The 13887-nt window shown below is 41.8% G+C and overlaps 1 protein-coding gene across 3 annotated transcripts in view; it reads right to left on the bottom strand.

Annotated features, from left to right (window-relative positions):
• The window catches only part of SLC4A8 (solute carrier family 4 member 8), a 79603-nt gene that overhangs the window by 57828 nt on the left and 7888 nt on the right, over nt 1-13887 (bottom strand). For all 3 annotated transcript variants that reach the window (XM_042946582.1, XM_042946583.1, XM_042946584.1), the window contains exon 2: nt 7249-7330. In XM_042946582.1, the coding sequence (XP_042802516.1) occupies nt 7249-7330 (82 nt within the window). The remainder of the gene's footprint in view (nt 1-7248; nt 7331-13887) is intronic.

Raw genomic sequence — 13887 nt, 5'->3', positions numbered from 1 at the left:
ATCTTCTTTCCATAGCAATGGGGTTTCCTAAGACTGTGCTCAACTTCTTTAGGGGTTCCTCAGTAAGTGCTCTCCACTTCCAAGTGGAGTTAACATGCCTTTGAGTGCAGCTCTAACAGTCCTTTCTCTATGTCTCCCTCCTTTTCTTTAACCTCTCCTGCCTTCCAAATTCCAAAGCGATAAAGAAAAATAAAAAGAAACAGGATTATATATACATCTTCTCTATCCATTCATCTCTGGATGGACACTTGGATTGCTTCCATATCTTAGTTCTTGTAAATAATGCTATAATAAGCATAGGGGTGCATGTATCTTTTTGAATTAGTGTTTGCATTTTCTTTGGGTAAATACCCAGTAGTGGAATTACCGGATCATACGGTAATCCTATTTTTAATTTTGGGGGGAAGAAACCTCCATACTGTTTTCCACAGTGGCTATACCGATTTACATACAAACGATGGAATATTCCTCAGTCATAAAAAAGAATGAAATGTTGCCATTTGCAACAACATGGATGGACCTAAAGGGTATATAACGCTAAGTGAAGTAAATCAGACAGAGCAAGGGAAACACCATATGATTTCACTCCTGTACGGAATATAAGAAACAGAACAAACGAACAAAGAAGAAAGAGACCAAACACACACTCTCTTAAATACAGAGAACAAACTAGTGTTTGCCAAAGGGGAGGTGGTGGTGCAGGTGAAGGAGATGATGGAGATTAAGGAGCACACCTATCATGATGAGCACTGAGTACTGTACAGAACTGTTGAATCATTACATTGTGTACCTGAAACTAATGTAACACTGTATGTTAACTATACTTCAAGAAAAAAAGGAACAGTACTGGAGGGAAAGCTTATGAGAGATTTATTTGAATGCTGAGAGGCAGGAGGATAAAATATTTAGTATCCAGTGGAATCACACCTCCCATCCTCATCCTGTCTCAGGGCAATCCTGTGTTGACTCATGCACATCTCAGGACATTTCTGACAGGCAGATCTCCGAACATAGTGTAGTCACCTCGTAACTTTATTGAAATAAAAATACAGAGCCAGAAGAAGTCGTCTGCTAAGATGTGGGATTCCAAACCTCTGACATTGTCAGTGAAAACTATAAAATGTGAAAATGACTAAGTTGAATGCCATCTCAACAAAATACCATCTGTTAACTAATAATGTTCCACTGTAGTATGTTAATTAGTTCCCCGTAGTATACCGCTGAGACCGACCTGGGCTGGAGTCACATAACTGTTCCAGGTCCTGTCCCAAGGGCTGGGGATACAACAGCAAAAAGTACAAGGTCCCTGTCCTCAAGACACAGATTCTAGTTAGGGGAGACAGACACCATGAAAACAACATATTATTTCAAGTATTGATAATTATCCCAAGTAAAAACATGCTGAAGGGTTTGGGGTAGACGGTAGGATGAAGAAGAGAGATTGTAGCTAAGATGATCACAGGCGACATCTGAGTGATGAGGAGAGGCCATGAGAAGAGCAGTCCAGGACAAGGCAAGATCAAGTGCATAGGCTCTACAGTGGGAATGTGCAAATTCCAAAGCCAAAGTAGGGCCAGTAGGGCCAGAGCAAGAGGAAAGAGGAAAGAAGAGGAGGAGGAAAAGGTCAGAGAGGCAGGCAGGGACAGATCATGAAGAACCCATGGGCAGTGAAAAGCATAATTAGATCCTAGAGAACCACTTCAACCAGCCCCTAAAATAGTGACCTAGGGGGTTGCCTGGCTGGCTCCATCAGTAGAGTGTGCAACTCTTAATCGCGGGGTCATGAGCTTCAGCCTCATGTTGGGTGTTGAGAGTGCTTAAAAATAAAATCTTCAAAAAAATTTTTTTAACAAGAATAAAAAATAAAATAGTGACCTACGTGTTGTAAAACTGTGTCCAGGTCGAGCTTGGCTTGCGTGAAGAAAAGCCTCACCAAGGGGTGACTCTCAGTCCTTCAACAGAGGCATCCCAACCATTAGCTTCCTTTCCCAGTAATTCCCCCAGAGGATTATTGGGCAGGCTAGGACCCCCACTTCTCCTTAAGCACATTCTAAATACTTCCACTGGGGGCTTTTGTTGGTGTATTGCTAGTATTATGTAATTTTAAGTACATTCTAAATAGGAATTGAGGGGCAGTGGTTAGGTGTTAGAACCTGTTTTATCAGATCTCATTTTCTCGGTGAATTTGCTGTCATTATTAAAGTAAAACAAAGAGGTCGGATCAAATGACTTCTCATGTCCAGTCCAGGTTCTACGTCCAAACTAGGAAAGGCTCAGGCAAGGTCATTTTTGGAGAAGCCAAGATGGTTCACTTGTTCCCACTCTTCTTACTTGTTGCTGCAAAAAGGCACTCCAGCAGAGTCTCAGTAAATGTTGAGCGAGTGATGCATGGTTTTGCTTGGTATCCAAAATTCCCACTAGGCAAGTCTGAGGATAGTGGGGAAGACACCCTTCAGATGCCTTTGGCGCCTCTGTAGGAAGGTAAAGCTTAAATCTTAGGGAAGGAAGACTCTTGTTTCTCTAAGAATTGTTTTGGTCCGATCAGTTCTCACAAACACTAACCAACCACAGTGCCTACCTTTTGAAAATGCCAGAGACAGGTGGAAATGAAAACAAGCCCCAGCAGGGGTCAGAGCTAAGAAGGGCCAAGCGGCTGTCAGAAAATCAGGCCTCAGTTTCTAGGCTGAGGACTCTGAAACAGGGGCTTGGATTTTCTGGGTGAGATCAGCAGAGGTGAAGACAAACAAATGGACACTAGGAAATGAACACAGAGTCAATAAAATCTAGTCCATTTAACTGGACTCTGGCAGTCTGGTGACTTCACTAAACGAATCCTATGGTCAGTTTGCTGGCCATTCAACTGCTTTCCCATCCACAGTCTTCTTCCCGCTACCTACCGACCAACTCACCCAGACTCCACCTTCTAAATCTACTCTTTGGGGGCTACTTTTTTTTTTATGGTGGTTTAAATTTATTTTTGAGACACACACACACACACACACACACACACACACAGAATCCGAAGCAGGCTCCAGGCTCTGAGCTGTCAGCACAGAGCCTGATGCAGGGCTCAAACCCACGAACCACGAGATCATGACCCGAGCCGAAGTCACATGCTCAACTGACTGAGCCACCCAGGTGCAAAGGGGGCTATCTGTATGCAAATACAAGTATTCGTTTGAAAGACTTATGGGAAAGGTGTGACGTTAGTGTGTTTATTTTTTATTTTATTTGTTTATTTTCAAGTTAGTTAACGTACAGTGTAGTCTTGGCTTCAAGAGTAATGCCCGTCACCCACTTAACCCACCTCCCCTCCAACAACCCCAAAATAAGTATGTATACACGTACAGAGAGTAACCGTCAGTGGACTGGTGCTGCATCGTGTGGAGCAGGACAGAAGTCACAGCTGTGACCTACCTTGCGGATGGAGACCAGGCCTACCAACACAGAGGGCATGTCATACACACTGTTTGGCCAGTGCCCACGCAGAACTCATTAGCACATACAGAGACTGTTCCACCCCCTGGGCTAGAGGATGACTCAAAGTCAATAACCAGAGGGGGGAATCTAACATGCGAAGCAGATGCAAGCCTTTTTTTTTTTTTAACTTATAAATAGGATCAAAAGGCTCCTACCTCTGTTACAAACTTATTAGAGGACACTAAACCTGTTCTAGGATCCTTAAGTCTAGTAGTGAATCAGGAATAATGATCCGTCAGGAAAAATGGAAAAAGCCATTATTCCTGTAACTAAAGCAATGTTCCGTGTCCCTCTGGGGGCGGGACAGTCCACTGGAGCACATCATGGACGACTACTGCTCTTCATTGAGTTTATCTTTGGAAATCCGTTCCAATATTTGGTTTGGACTCTTCTCGTATATAAAAAGAATCAATGTCATGGTTTAATGTGCCTTCTCCTACTAATGGAATTAGCTTACGCCAAAAGACGCACACGTCCAAAGTCTGTAGCGACATCCCAAGACTAAATCTCTGAAGTAATTCTGAAAAAGGGTGAGGGAATGATTTATGTGATGTGGAGCAGAAGGTAGAAAATTAAGGGGAAAGAAGACCCAGAGATTAATCTGCAGCCACAGAAGCCTGTATCACGGCATACACATTGAAGTGGAACACAATTTACTTCTGTCTTCTATCAAAGTGGGACTGACTTTATTTCATGCCTTCGAGATGACAGCACTCAAGTGCAGCCCGAGTCCTAGGGCCTCCGTCACAGTCAGTCAGGGCAGAGCCTACAGCATGAGCAAGCTTATAGCAGACCCCGGCTCCCTCTCCCGAGCTGTTCAAGAGCCTGAGAAGTGGGCACCATTTGTCCTCCATTTGCCAACAGTGTTTGATTTAAAAAGTGCTAACGGGGCACCCGGCTGGCTCAGTTGGCTGTGTCCAACTCTTGGTTTCAGCTCAGCTCATGGTCTCACAGTTCGTGAGTTCAGGCCCCATGTCGGGCTCTGCACTGCGGAGCCTGCCTGGGATCCCTTCTCTCCCTCTCTCTCCCTGCACCTCCCCCGCGTGCACGCACACTCTCTCTCTCAAAATAAAAACAAATAAACTTTTTAAAAAAGTGCTAAGATAAGATTCTAGTTTTCAAAAAGCTCTATGTATAAAGGACCATTTCCCAAGACACTATCCCTTAGAAATGACATGATAGATAGCTTTCTTTTAGAGCAAAATGGTGAGTGCATAAGGAATAGATGATATCGTCTGGAGAAGATGCTCCCACTGCCAATTACTCAGCTGACCTCTGTGAGTGGAACCCGGTCCTCAGGATCCAAGAGGATTTGGTCATGTTTATTATTCTACTCCCAGGCAGACAAGAGTGTTCATCAACGGTTACCTCCTTGCTGAGGGCAAAGGTCTGGTGAGCGCAGACAGCTGAACGGAGAACAACAGCGCTCTCACGGTGCAGTGAGAGGGTAGAGAGGCAACAGGATTATCAGGGCTGAGGGAGGGGTGAGGCAACGAGAGAGATTCCCTATGATGTTTATACCATATAAAAATGTGTATGTGACGGAACAAGACGTCGAGGCTGGGGGGCTCGTGCTGAGTACTGTCCTTCCTTGCGTTAATGCTGAGTGCTGGCCTCCCTCGCAGGCCGTGTGCTGGAATAGAAAGGGCAGTATTCCAGCCCAGTCTCACCCGCCATGAGGCTAAATGACCCTGAGCAGTTTCTCCACCTGTAAAATAGGGATGATACCTACCCACCGGGGCTGCTGTGAAGATGAAAAAGACAACGGGTACGAAGTGCCTCATCAAATGCCTAACACATGAGGGCCATTCAACACATGTCAGCCTCTCACCTCCACACCCTCCCCTTCTCCACTTTCTCCCGGTCGCTGAAACCCACATTGGCTCTTCTTCCATCTGGTCAAAAATAACTTAGAAAACTTGACCTTGATATGTCCAACCTCCACTGACCTCCAGGAGCCACCCACATAAGTTCTCATGGTAACAAACCCAGAGGCTGAGTCAGCCTCTACAGCTCTCACTCTCCCCATCCAGAGGACAAGTTTTCTCTGAGGATTACACAACTTTGATGAAAAAAAAAAAAAAGTCACGGGAACAAGCAGTACAGAGAGAACATTTTACATGCTGTCTCAGTCATTAGAAAGTTGCTGTATCATAGTCTTCCACATTGCAGGGGACGCTGCAGAGACCTAACAAAGGTTTTTGAGCCAAATGTGGGTTCTCATTAAAGCTATACTGGACACAAGCCTTTCTCTAATAAAACCGAACATCACCACTTATCAGGAAACCAGGTCCTATGGGAAAAAGAAAAATGGAAGGGCACTACCAATGGTCATGCGGGGATCTAGGGGTGGGACAGGAAAAAAAAGGAGCCTTAATAAGGTAAACTAGACAGAGCAGATCAATAAAAACCCCTCTCCTTTCCCTTGCACTTGAGTTGGGTTTTTTTTTTTAAGTTTATTTATTTATTTTGAATGAGAGAGAGAGTATGTGTGTGTTCTCGAGCCAGCGTGCATGTGAGCTGGGGAGGGGCAGTGAGAGAGGGAGAGAGAGAATCCCAAGCAGGCTCTGTGCTGTCAGATGTGGGGCTCCATCTCATGAACTGTGAGATCGTGACCTGAGCCAAAATCAAGAGCCCTACGCTTAACTGCCTGAGCCACCCAGGCGCCCCTCAACTGGGCTTTTTTTTAATGCCTGTTTATTTTCAGAGAGAGAGGGGGGAGGGGAGGGGCAGAGAGAGAGGCAGAGAGAGAATCCCAAGCAGACTCTGCATTGTCAGTACAAAGCCCGATGTAGTGCTCGAACCCGCAAACCATGAGATCATGACCTGAGCCAAAACTGAACGGGACACTTCCTTGACTGAGCCACCCAGGCATCCCCACTTGGGTTTTTTTAAATACAGTTCTGTGCTGTGAATTAGAGAATAGGGGTGTATGTCTTCTCTTGTCTTAGTTAGATAAAAACACCAGGCAGAAATGGGTATCATTAGAATGGGAAACATTGGAGATGGGGCAAAAACAGGGTTTTATAACCAAGCTGAATTTTTTAAACTACCTTATTTTATTTTCTTGTACAAACTGTGTACATGTTTACATTTATATTTGTGGGCAATTGCCAGGAATTGACAAGCTGACCCGAGTCCTTCACAGTCTCAAGAAGAAATCATTTGTTAATATTTCTATCGGACTTAACAGTGCTCAAAGTGCTGTCTCACATGTTATTAGAACCTACTAGTAAGGTATTAATATCCCTACTTTTAAAATGGAATTATAATTAACATACAGTTAATTATACAGTTAACATACAGGTGCACAACATGACGATTTAGCGATTCTGTGCATTACTCCGTGCTCATCATGGTAAGCGCAGTCACCATCTGTCACCAAACAACATTATTACAATATTTATTGTCAATTGTCACTTACAATATTATTGACTACATCCCTGTACTTTTCATCTCCATGACTTACTTATTTTATAACTGGAAGTTTGTACCTCTTAGTCCCCTTTATCTATTTCATCCATCCCCACTCCACCCACCTCCCCTCTGGCAACCACCAGTTTGTTCTCTGTATTAATATCCCTACTTTTATTTAACAGATGAGGACACTGAGGCTAAGGGAAATTGAGTGGTTTTCCCCCCAGGTCTGACAGGTAGTGAGAAAAGAGTCAGCGGGCTCAAACGCAGATCTCCTGATGGCAAAATTCTCCTCCCACACCAGGCTGCCTCTCATTTATTTTCCCCACCACAAAAAACGGCAGTTCTTACCTTCCAACTCTTCTTTCTCATAGTGAATGTTAAGAATTGTACTGGTCCCACCCTGATCCACCACGGCTTCTTCATCTGGTCTCTGTTGAAATATAAATAAGTAGCCATAGTAATAAGCATACGTTCATTCAGACATCCACTGAAGTACCACATGTATGCCAGACCCTTTTTGCAACCCTTGGGGGAGAAAACAATGGTTTACATACGTTTTTCATTTGAACCTCACAATAACTTTGAGATGCAAAAATGACAGCCATTCTCAGGGGTGCCTGGGCGGCTCAGTCGATTAAGTAACCAACTTCAGCTCAGGTCATGATCTCACAGTTTGTGAGTTCGAGCCCCACATCGGGCTCTGTGCTGACAGCTCAGAGCCTGGAGCCTGCTTCAGATTCCGTGTCTCCCTCTCTCTCTGCCCCTCCTCCGCTCTTGCTCTGTCTCTGTCTCTCAAAAATAAATAGTTAAAAAAAATATTTTTAATGACAGCCATTCTCTTTCTCATTTTATAAATGAACAGCCCGAGACTTAGAGAGGATTAAGTAATTATTGCCCAAGGGCACAAATGTGGTAAAAGGCAGAGGTGGGATGAACTCTGGTCTTGTGACTGCAGATATCACGCCTTTTCTACCTCCCCACAAGTGCAAGTGCATAGCATGTCTGCATTTTGCAAGCGGTGTCAACCACATGTTTTTTTTTTTTTTTTTAGTGTCGACTGATCTCCTTGATCTCCCTTCAGTATTTGAGCCTGTTGTCCTTGAAATTCTCCATCCTGCTCCTTTGATCAAGTCTCCCCTGTCTCATTCTAAGGCTTGTCTTCTTCCTCTAACCATAAATCCCAAGCAAGAGCGCTCTACCTTTGGTTTCCCTCACTTGAGTCTTCCAATTTCAACTACAGCCTGAGACTGTTGACTCAGTATTTGACAAACCACTGGGATGTTGACCACAAGACCCACGTTGTCTAAAACCAAACTGATCTTCTTTCCAAAACAAGCACCCTGTGCTCATTTACTTACACTTACCCATGGCAGGACTGTTTCTTAGTCCACATTTGAAATTTCAAATGCATTTATTTATCCATTCCACGTGTATTAAGTGCCTATTATATGCCTTCAGGGAGATAGCTTCCTTTTCTTATCAGGTCCTCCTGTGCGATTGCTCTCAAATCTACTCTCATCTCTCATCTACTCTATGCCACACTCCCGTGCCCTTTCAGTCATACTGGACATGTTTTCAGTTCTGGAACCAGACTCACTTTCTTCCTTAAGTGTTGCTCCCTCGGTCTAGAACTATCATCCTCTCCCTGCTAGCCCCACCTCCTACCACCAGCGGCCAATACTTACTCATCATCCCACAGATCTCAGCCTCAATGCACTTCCTTGGAAGGCTTCCCTCATCTGAACTAAGTGAGGTCCTCCCATTTATAAGCCCTTATTGCACACTGCGCTTCTCTGTAATGACATGTCTCTGCTCCTTGAGGGAGGAACCCTGTCTGCCTTCCTCACCACTGTTCCTCCAACACCCTACACAGACTTTTCACAGAGTAGGTGCTCAATAATTCTTTGTTAAAATCATGACTATAATGGCACCTACCTTATCAAGACCCTGAACTATTTTTTTTTTAATCTTAACTGATTTTCCTGTCAGTCTATTTCTCTGATCAAACCTGCAGCTCCAGCCAAGTTCACTGATCCCATGGGCACTCTGCATGTTCCCACTTTCACGCCTTTGCTCACATGTCCTGCATCTAACGTTCCCCCACCCCCCCCCAACTCTCCATCAAATCCTTATCATCTTCCAGATCCTGCTCAAATTTCCAGCTTACTAGGGGCGCCTGGGTGGCTCGGTCGGTTAAGCATCCGACTTCGGCTCAGGTCATGATCTCACGGTCCGTGAGTTCGAGCCCCGCATCGGGCTCTGTGCTGACAGCTCAGAGCCTGGAGCCTGCTTCGGATTCTGTGTCTCCCTCTCTCTCTGACCCTCCCCCGTTCATGCTCTGTCTCTCTCTGTCTCAAAAATAAATAAACATTAAAAAAAAAAAAAAACAAATTTCCAGCTTACTGTTCCAACACTTTTTCAAGTTATCATCTATGTCCTCAAACGAGGCAACTCTGAATATAAAGCAATCCATTTCCCCGATAAGAAGATTCAAAAAAGTTCTTGAGGACAACTTGAATAGACTAACTTCTAGGGAAGTAGATGAAAGTCAAATGTCTACATATATATGTATTTTTTTCACTGCCCCCCACCCCACCCACCCCACCCTGCCTGCGCCTCATAGGATTCTCTCTTTCCCTTTCTCTCAGCCTCTCACTCACTTGTACCCTCTCTCTCTCAAAAATAAATAAACTTAAAAAAAAGAGAGAGAGAGAGTCTGGGTTTTTTGTTTATTCATTTGTTTCTTAAATTCCACAGATGAATGAGATTATATGGTATTCTTTTCTCTGACTGATGTATTTCACTCAGCACTATACTTCCTAGATCTATCCACGTTGTTGCAAACAGCAAGATTTCATTCTTTTTTATGACTACGTAATATTCCTCTGTGTGTGTGTGTGTGTGTGTGTGTGTGTGTACACCATGTCTTCTTTATCCATTCATCTATCGATGGACACTTGGATTGCTTCCAATACTTATAGTGTTTTACTTATGAATTTAGTTTATAGACATTTAAAATTTCATATTATTACTATCATGGAATAATCTCCAAGATATAATATTAAGTTTAAAAAGCAACGTAGAGAAAACTGTTTGCTGTTTGCTAACTTTTATCAGAGAAAGGTTGTTGGGATGGCTCAGTCAGTGGAGCATGAGATTCTTGATCTCAGGGTTGTGAGTTCAAACCCCACATTGGGCATAGAGCTTACTTAAAAAAAATTACATATAAAAAAGAAAGGGTGTTAGAACATAAGCATATGCTTATACTTAAAAACCTATAAAGGAAGAATAAGTCATGAAAAAAATTTTAGGAAATAAATTCCTGTTGTTTATTTATTCTTTTTTTATTTTTTGAGAGAGAAAGAGCATGAGTGAGCAAGGGGCAGAGAGAGAGGGAGAGAGAGAGAATCCAATGAGGGGCAGAGAAAGGCAAAAGAGAGAGAATCCTGAAGTGGGGCACAAGCTCATCTGATGTGGGGCTTGAACTCACGAACCCATGAGACCATAACCTGAGCTGAAGTTGGATGCTTAACCAACAGAGCCACCCAGCTGCCCCACCATGAAAAAAATTTTTAAAGAGTTACCCATAGAGGAGTGAGGGAATAGGTTAGAGGAGAAAAGGACAGAAAATTAGACTTCTTTGAAAATACCTTATTTTGTAAATATCTTAACATAATTTTATTTTATTTTTTTAATATTTACTTTTTGGGAGCGTGCACATGGGGGAGGGGCAGAGAGAGGGGGACAGAAGATCCCAAGCAGGCTCTGCATTGACAGGCTGACAGCAGCAAGCCAGATGCAGGGCTTGAACTCGCCAACCACAAGATCATGACCTGAGCCAAAGTCTGACACTCAACCGACTGAGCCACCCAGGTGCCCCAATATCTCACATAATTTTAAAACAACTAAAAATTTTAAAAGCAATTCCCAGAAATGAAAAGTCAAATGAAAGCAAATGCCAAATTGATGGCATAACTATTCCAAGAGATATTATTCCAAGTAACTGTAAAATACAATAAGCTGCCTGAACATCCTCAGTGGTATATACCCTAAGACAAAAAGAGTTTAAGAATATCTTAAACTACCGTTTAGTTATCTGTTGGTGGGAGTGTTGGTGCTATCACTCTGACGCTGTTGTGCATTGCGAGATAAACATATTCGTGATCATGTCAACTTGTTCTGTCACTCTCAATGTCATTGAGAACTGGCATTCTCAGCAGGGGTAAAAGGAAATACAGTCTTAGGACAGAAGTTAAGTAAAAACCATTCAGTCCTGATTTTGAATTGGATGGGTCAACAAGAATATAGAATACATTTTTATCTTTAAATGTTTTTAAATTTATAAATTTACATTTTCTAGCTCCGTCCACTCAAAAGCCCTAGAAAAAATGATCAGCCAGTAGCAATGAGTATCCTTAGCACCCAGACTGTGGTCTCTTAAAATACCATTGTCTACTAAAAGGCACTCATAGACCACTAGGGAGTCAACTTAAAGAGATCCCTTGCCTTTTAGGATACTTTGAGCATCAGTAAGAGTAGTAACTGCAACAGATTGAATAGATCAGATATGTTAAAATCTATGAGTTCACAATGTTACTTTAAAAATTAATTGGTGGGGCGCCTGGGTGGCTCAGTCGGTTGAGCGTCAGACTTTGGCTCAGGTCATGATCTCGCAGTCCATGGGTTCGAGCCCCGCGTCAGGCTGTGTGCTGACAGCTCAGAGCCTGGAGCCTGCTTCAGATTCTGTGTCTCCCTCTCTCTCTGACCGTTCCCCGCTCATGCTCTGTCTCTCTCTGTCTCAAAAATGGATAAACGTTAAAAAATACATAAAAAATAAAAATTAATTGGTCACCATTGGAGAAGAATGCTAACAAACCAACCCATTATTTTCGAAACTGTTAAAAATGTATCCTAGCTTTCCTATATAAATTGTGCCATAGAGTAGTACCATAGAAGAGATGAGAGAAGTTTCCTATTATAGAAAAGAATAAATGAAAAAGGAATGTTAGAATTAGGACATCACCATTTCACAATCCCTAATGGATTGCATTGATTTTCAACAGCCACTAACATCACAAGGAGAGACAACCAGATATTATATGCCTCCTAATGGGAGACTATATCACCACCCATTAGGTAATCTTAACAAATAAATTGTCCCTGAATCTGATCAAGCCTCTAAATCGAAATACCAATTTACTGAAAATACAGTGAAACAGAGTTCCACGGAAAAACACCAGCATGAGAATACAATCAGCAAAATTATAAAGCTATAGAACAAATCCTCTCCCTCCTCCTACCCCTTTTTTAAAACAAACAATTGCAAGAAGAGAAAGACAGAGACAGAGAAAGAAAGTAAACCAGTAGTTTAAAAGAGATTGGTTTAAAAACCAATCTCAATGTGCAGACTTTATTTGAATCCTGATTCAAACAAACAAATAATTTTTTAGCTATTTTTTAAATGATTTTTTGAGACAATTGCCAATTTGAATATTGACGAGATCTTTTATGATAGTAAAGAAATTGCTATTTTTTTCTTTAGGTGATACTATGCTTATTTTTTAAAGAATTTTTATCTTTTTTTATGGAAGTGTTGAATTGCTATATTGTACACCTGAAACTAACTATACGGAAATTAAAATAATTTTAAAAATTTAATTGAAAAAATAACTCTTACCTTTGAGTGATACATAAATATTTACCAATAAAACTGAAAAGATTACAGATATGTAAAATAATATATTAACTTAGAAATATTAATTTTTCACATTTTATAATTAGTTAAAATTATTAAAAAAAAAAAACCTTCTAATACATCTTTAACATCAATGTCTTCCCCACCACCATAGGCACTTTGGGTCAATTTTCCAAGGCTTGTCAGTTTCACTTCTATCTAAGCTCTAAAAACTCTCATGTAAAGATCTTTCTAAGGAATAACTTTTAGGTGGATAAACTTGCCTTTATTTTAGATTTGTCCTTTGTTTATCTAGCTCACCTTTTAGATCACGGATTTCTTGATGGTACCAGCCACAACTTGCCATCTTTATATTCTTAGAGCCCAATACAATAGCTTACCACTGTAAGTAGTTTGCACGCTTGTAAGTTCCAGAAGTGGGGGTGCTGTCCCTATGTCCACCACTATGTACCTAGAAGCTAGTATAATGTCCGGTACGTGGTAAGTATCTAAAAATTGTGATGAGGGGCGCCTGGGTGGCTCAGTCGGTTGAGCGGCCAACTTCGGCTCAGGTCGTGATCTCGCGGTGCGTGAGTTCAAGCCCCGCGTGGGGCTCTGTGCTGACAGCTCGGAGCCTGGAGCCTGTTTCAGATTCTGTGTCTCCCTCTCTCTGACCCTCCCCCGTTCATGCTCTGTCTCTCTCTGTCTCAAAAATAAATAAACGTTAAAAAAATATATAAATAAATAAATAAAATAAAAATTGTGATGAATAAATACTAGTTTTCTGAACTCTTTATCATATGATCATATATTTTCTCATAAAACTTCATATATATGAATAATTTTTCGTATTGGCTTCCCCGCAGGTTTGTAATATCCAAAGGACAGGGACCAATTGGTTACAATGCTTAGCACTGTCCACAGATACCTGGCATTACATAGAACACAGCAGGAATCTAGAGGAAGGAGGGGAGGGTGGCATAATTGATTTTATGACTCTAAGAACTATAAAAGCAAAATATGGAGAGCAAGGTCAATCACCTGAAATATTCAGGTTGAAAAATCGACTTGTTTCCGTAATTTAGATTGGTTAACCACAGCCTACATTCACTGAATAATTGTTCATCCACTTTCTTTGTCTTGCCAAAGAAAACAGAGCCACTGTCAAACACCATTAGCCAAAGCATTTGAAATGTCAGGCTTGAATGTGAATGTGTGGACCTCATTTGGATCCTGGTTCAAGTAAACCAACTATTTAAAAAATTAAAAGGCACTCCTAAATTAATTTTTTTTATCTTTTGTTTTTTAATGTT

This window comes from Panthera leo, chromosome B4 (assembly GCF_018350215.1).
Source record: "Panthera leo isolate Ple1 chromosome B4, P.leo_Ple1_pat1.1, whole genome shotgun sequence".
Classification (NCBI taxonomy): Eukaryota; Metazoa; Chordata; class Mammalia; order Carnivora; family Felidae; genus Panthera; species Panthera leo.
This window is presented reverse-complemented; position numbering and strand designations above follow the sequence as displayed.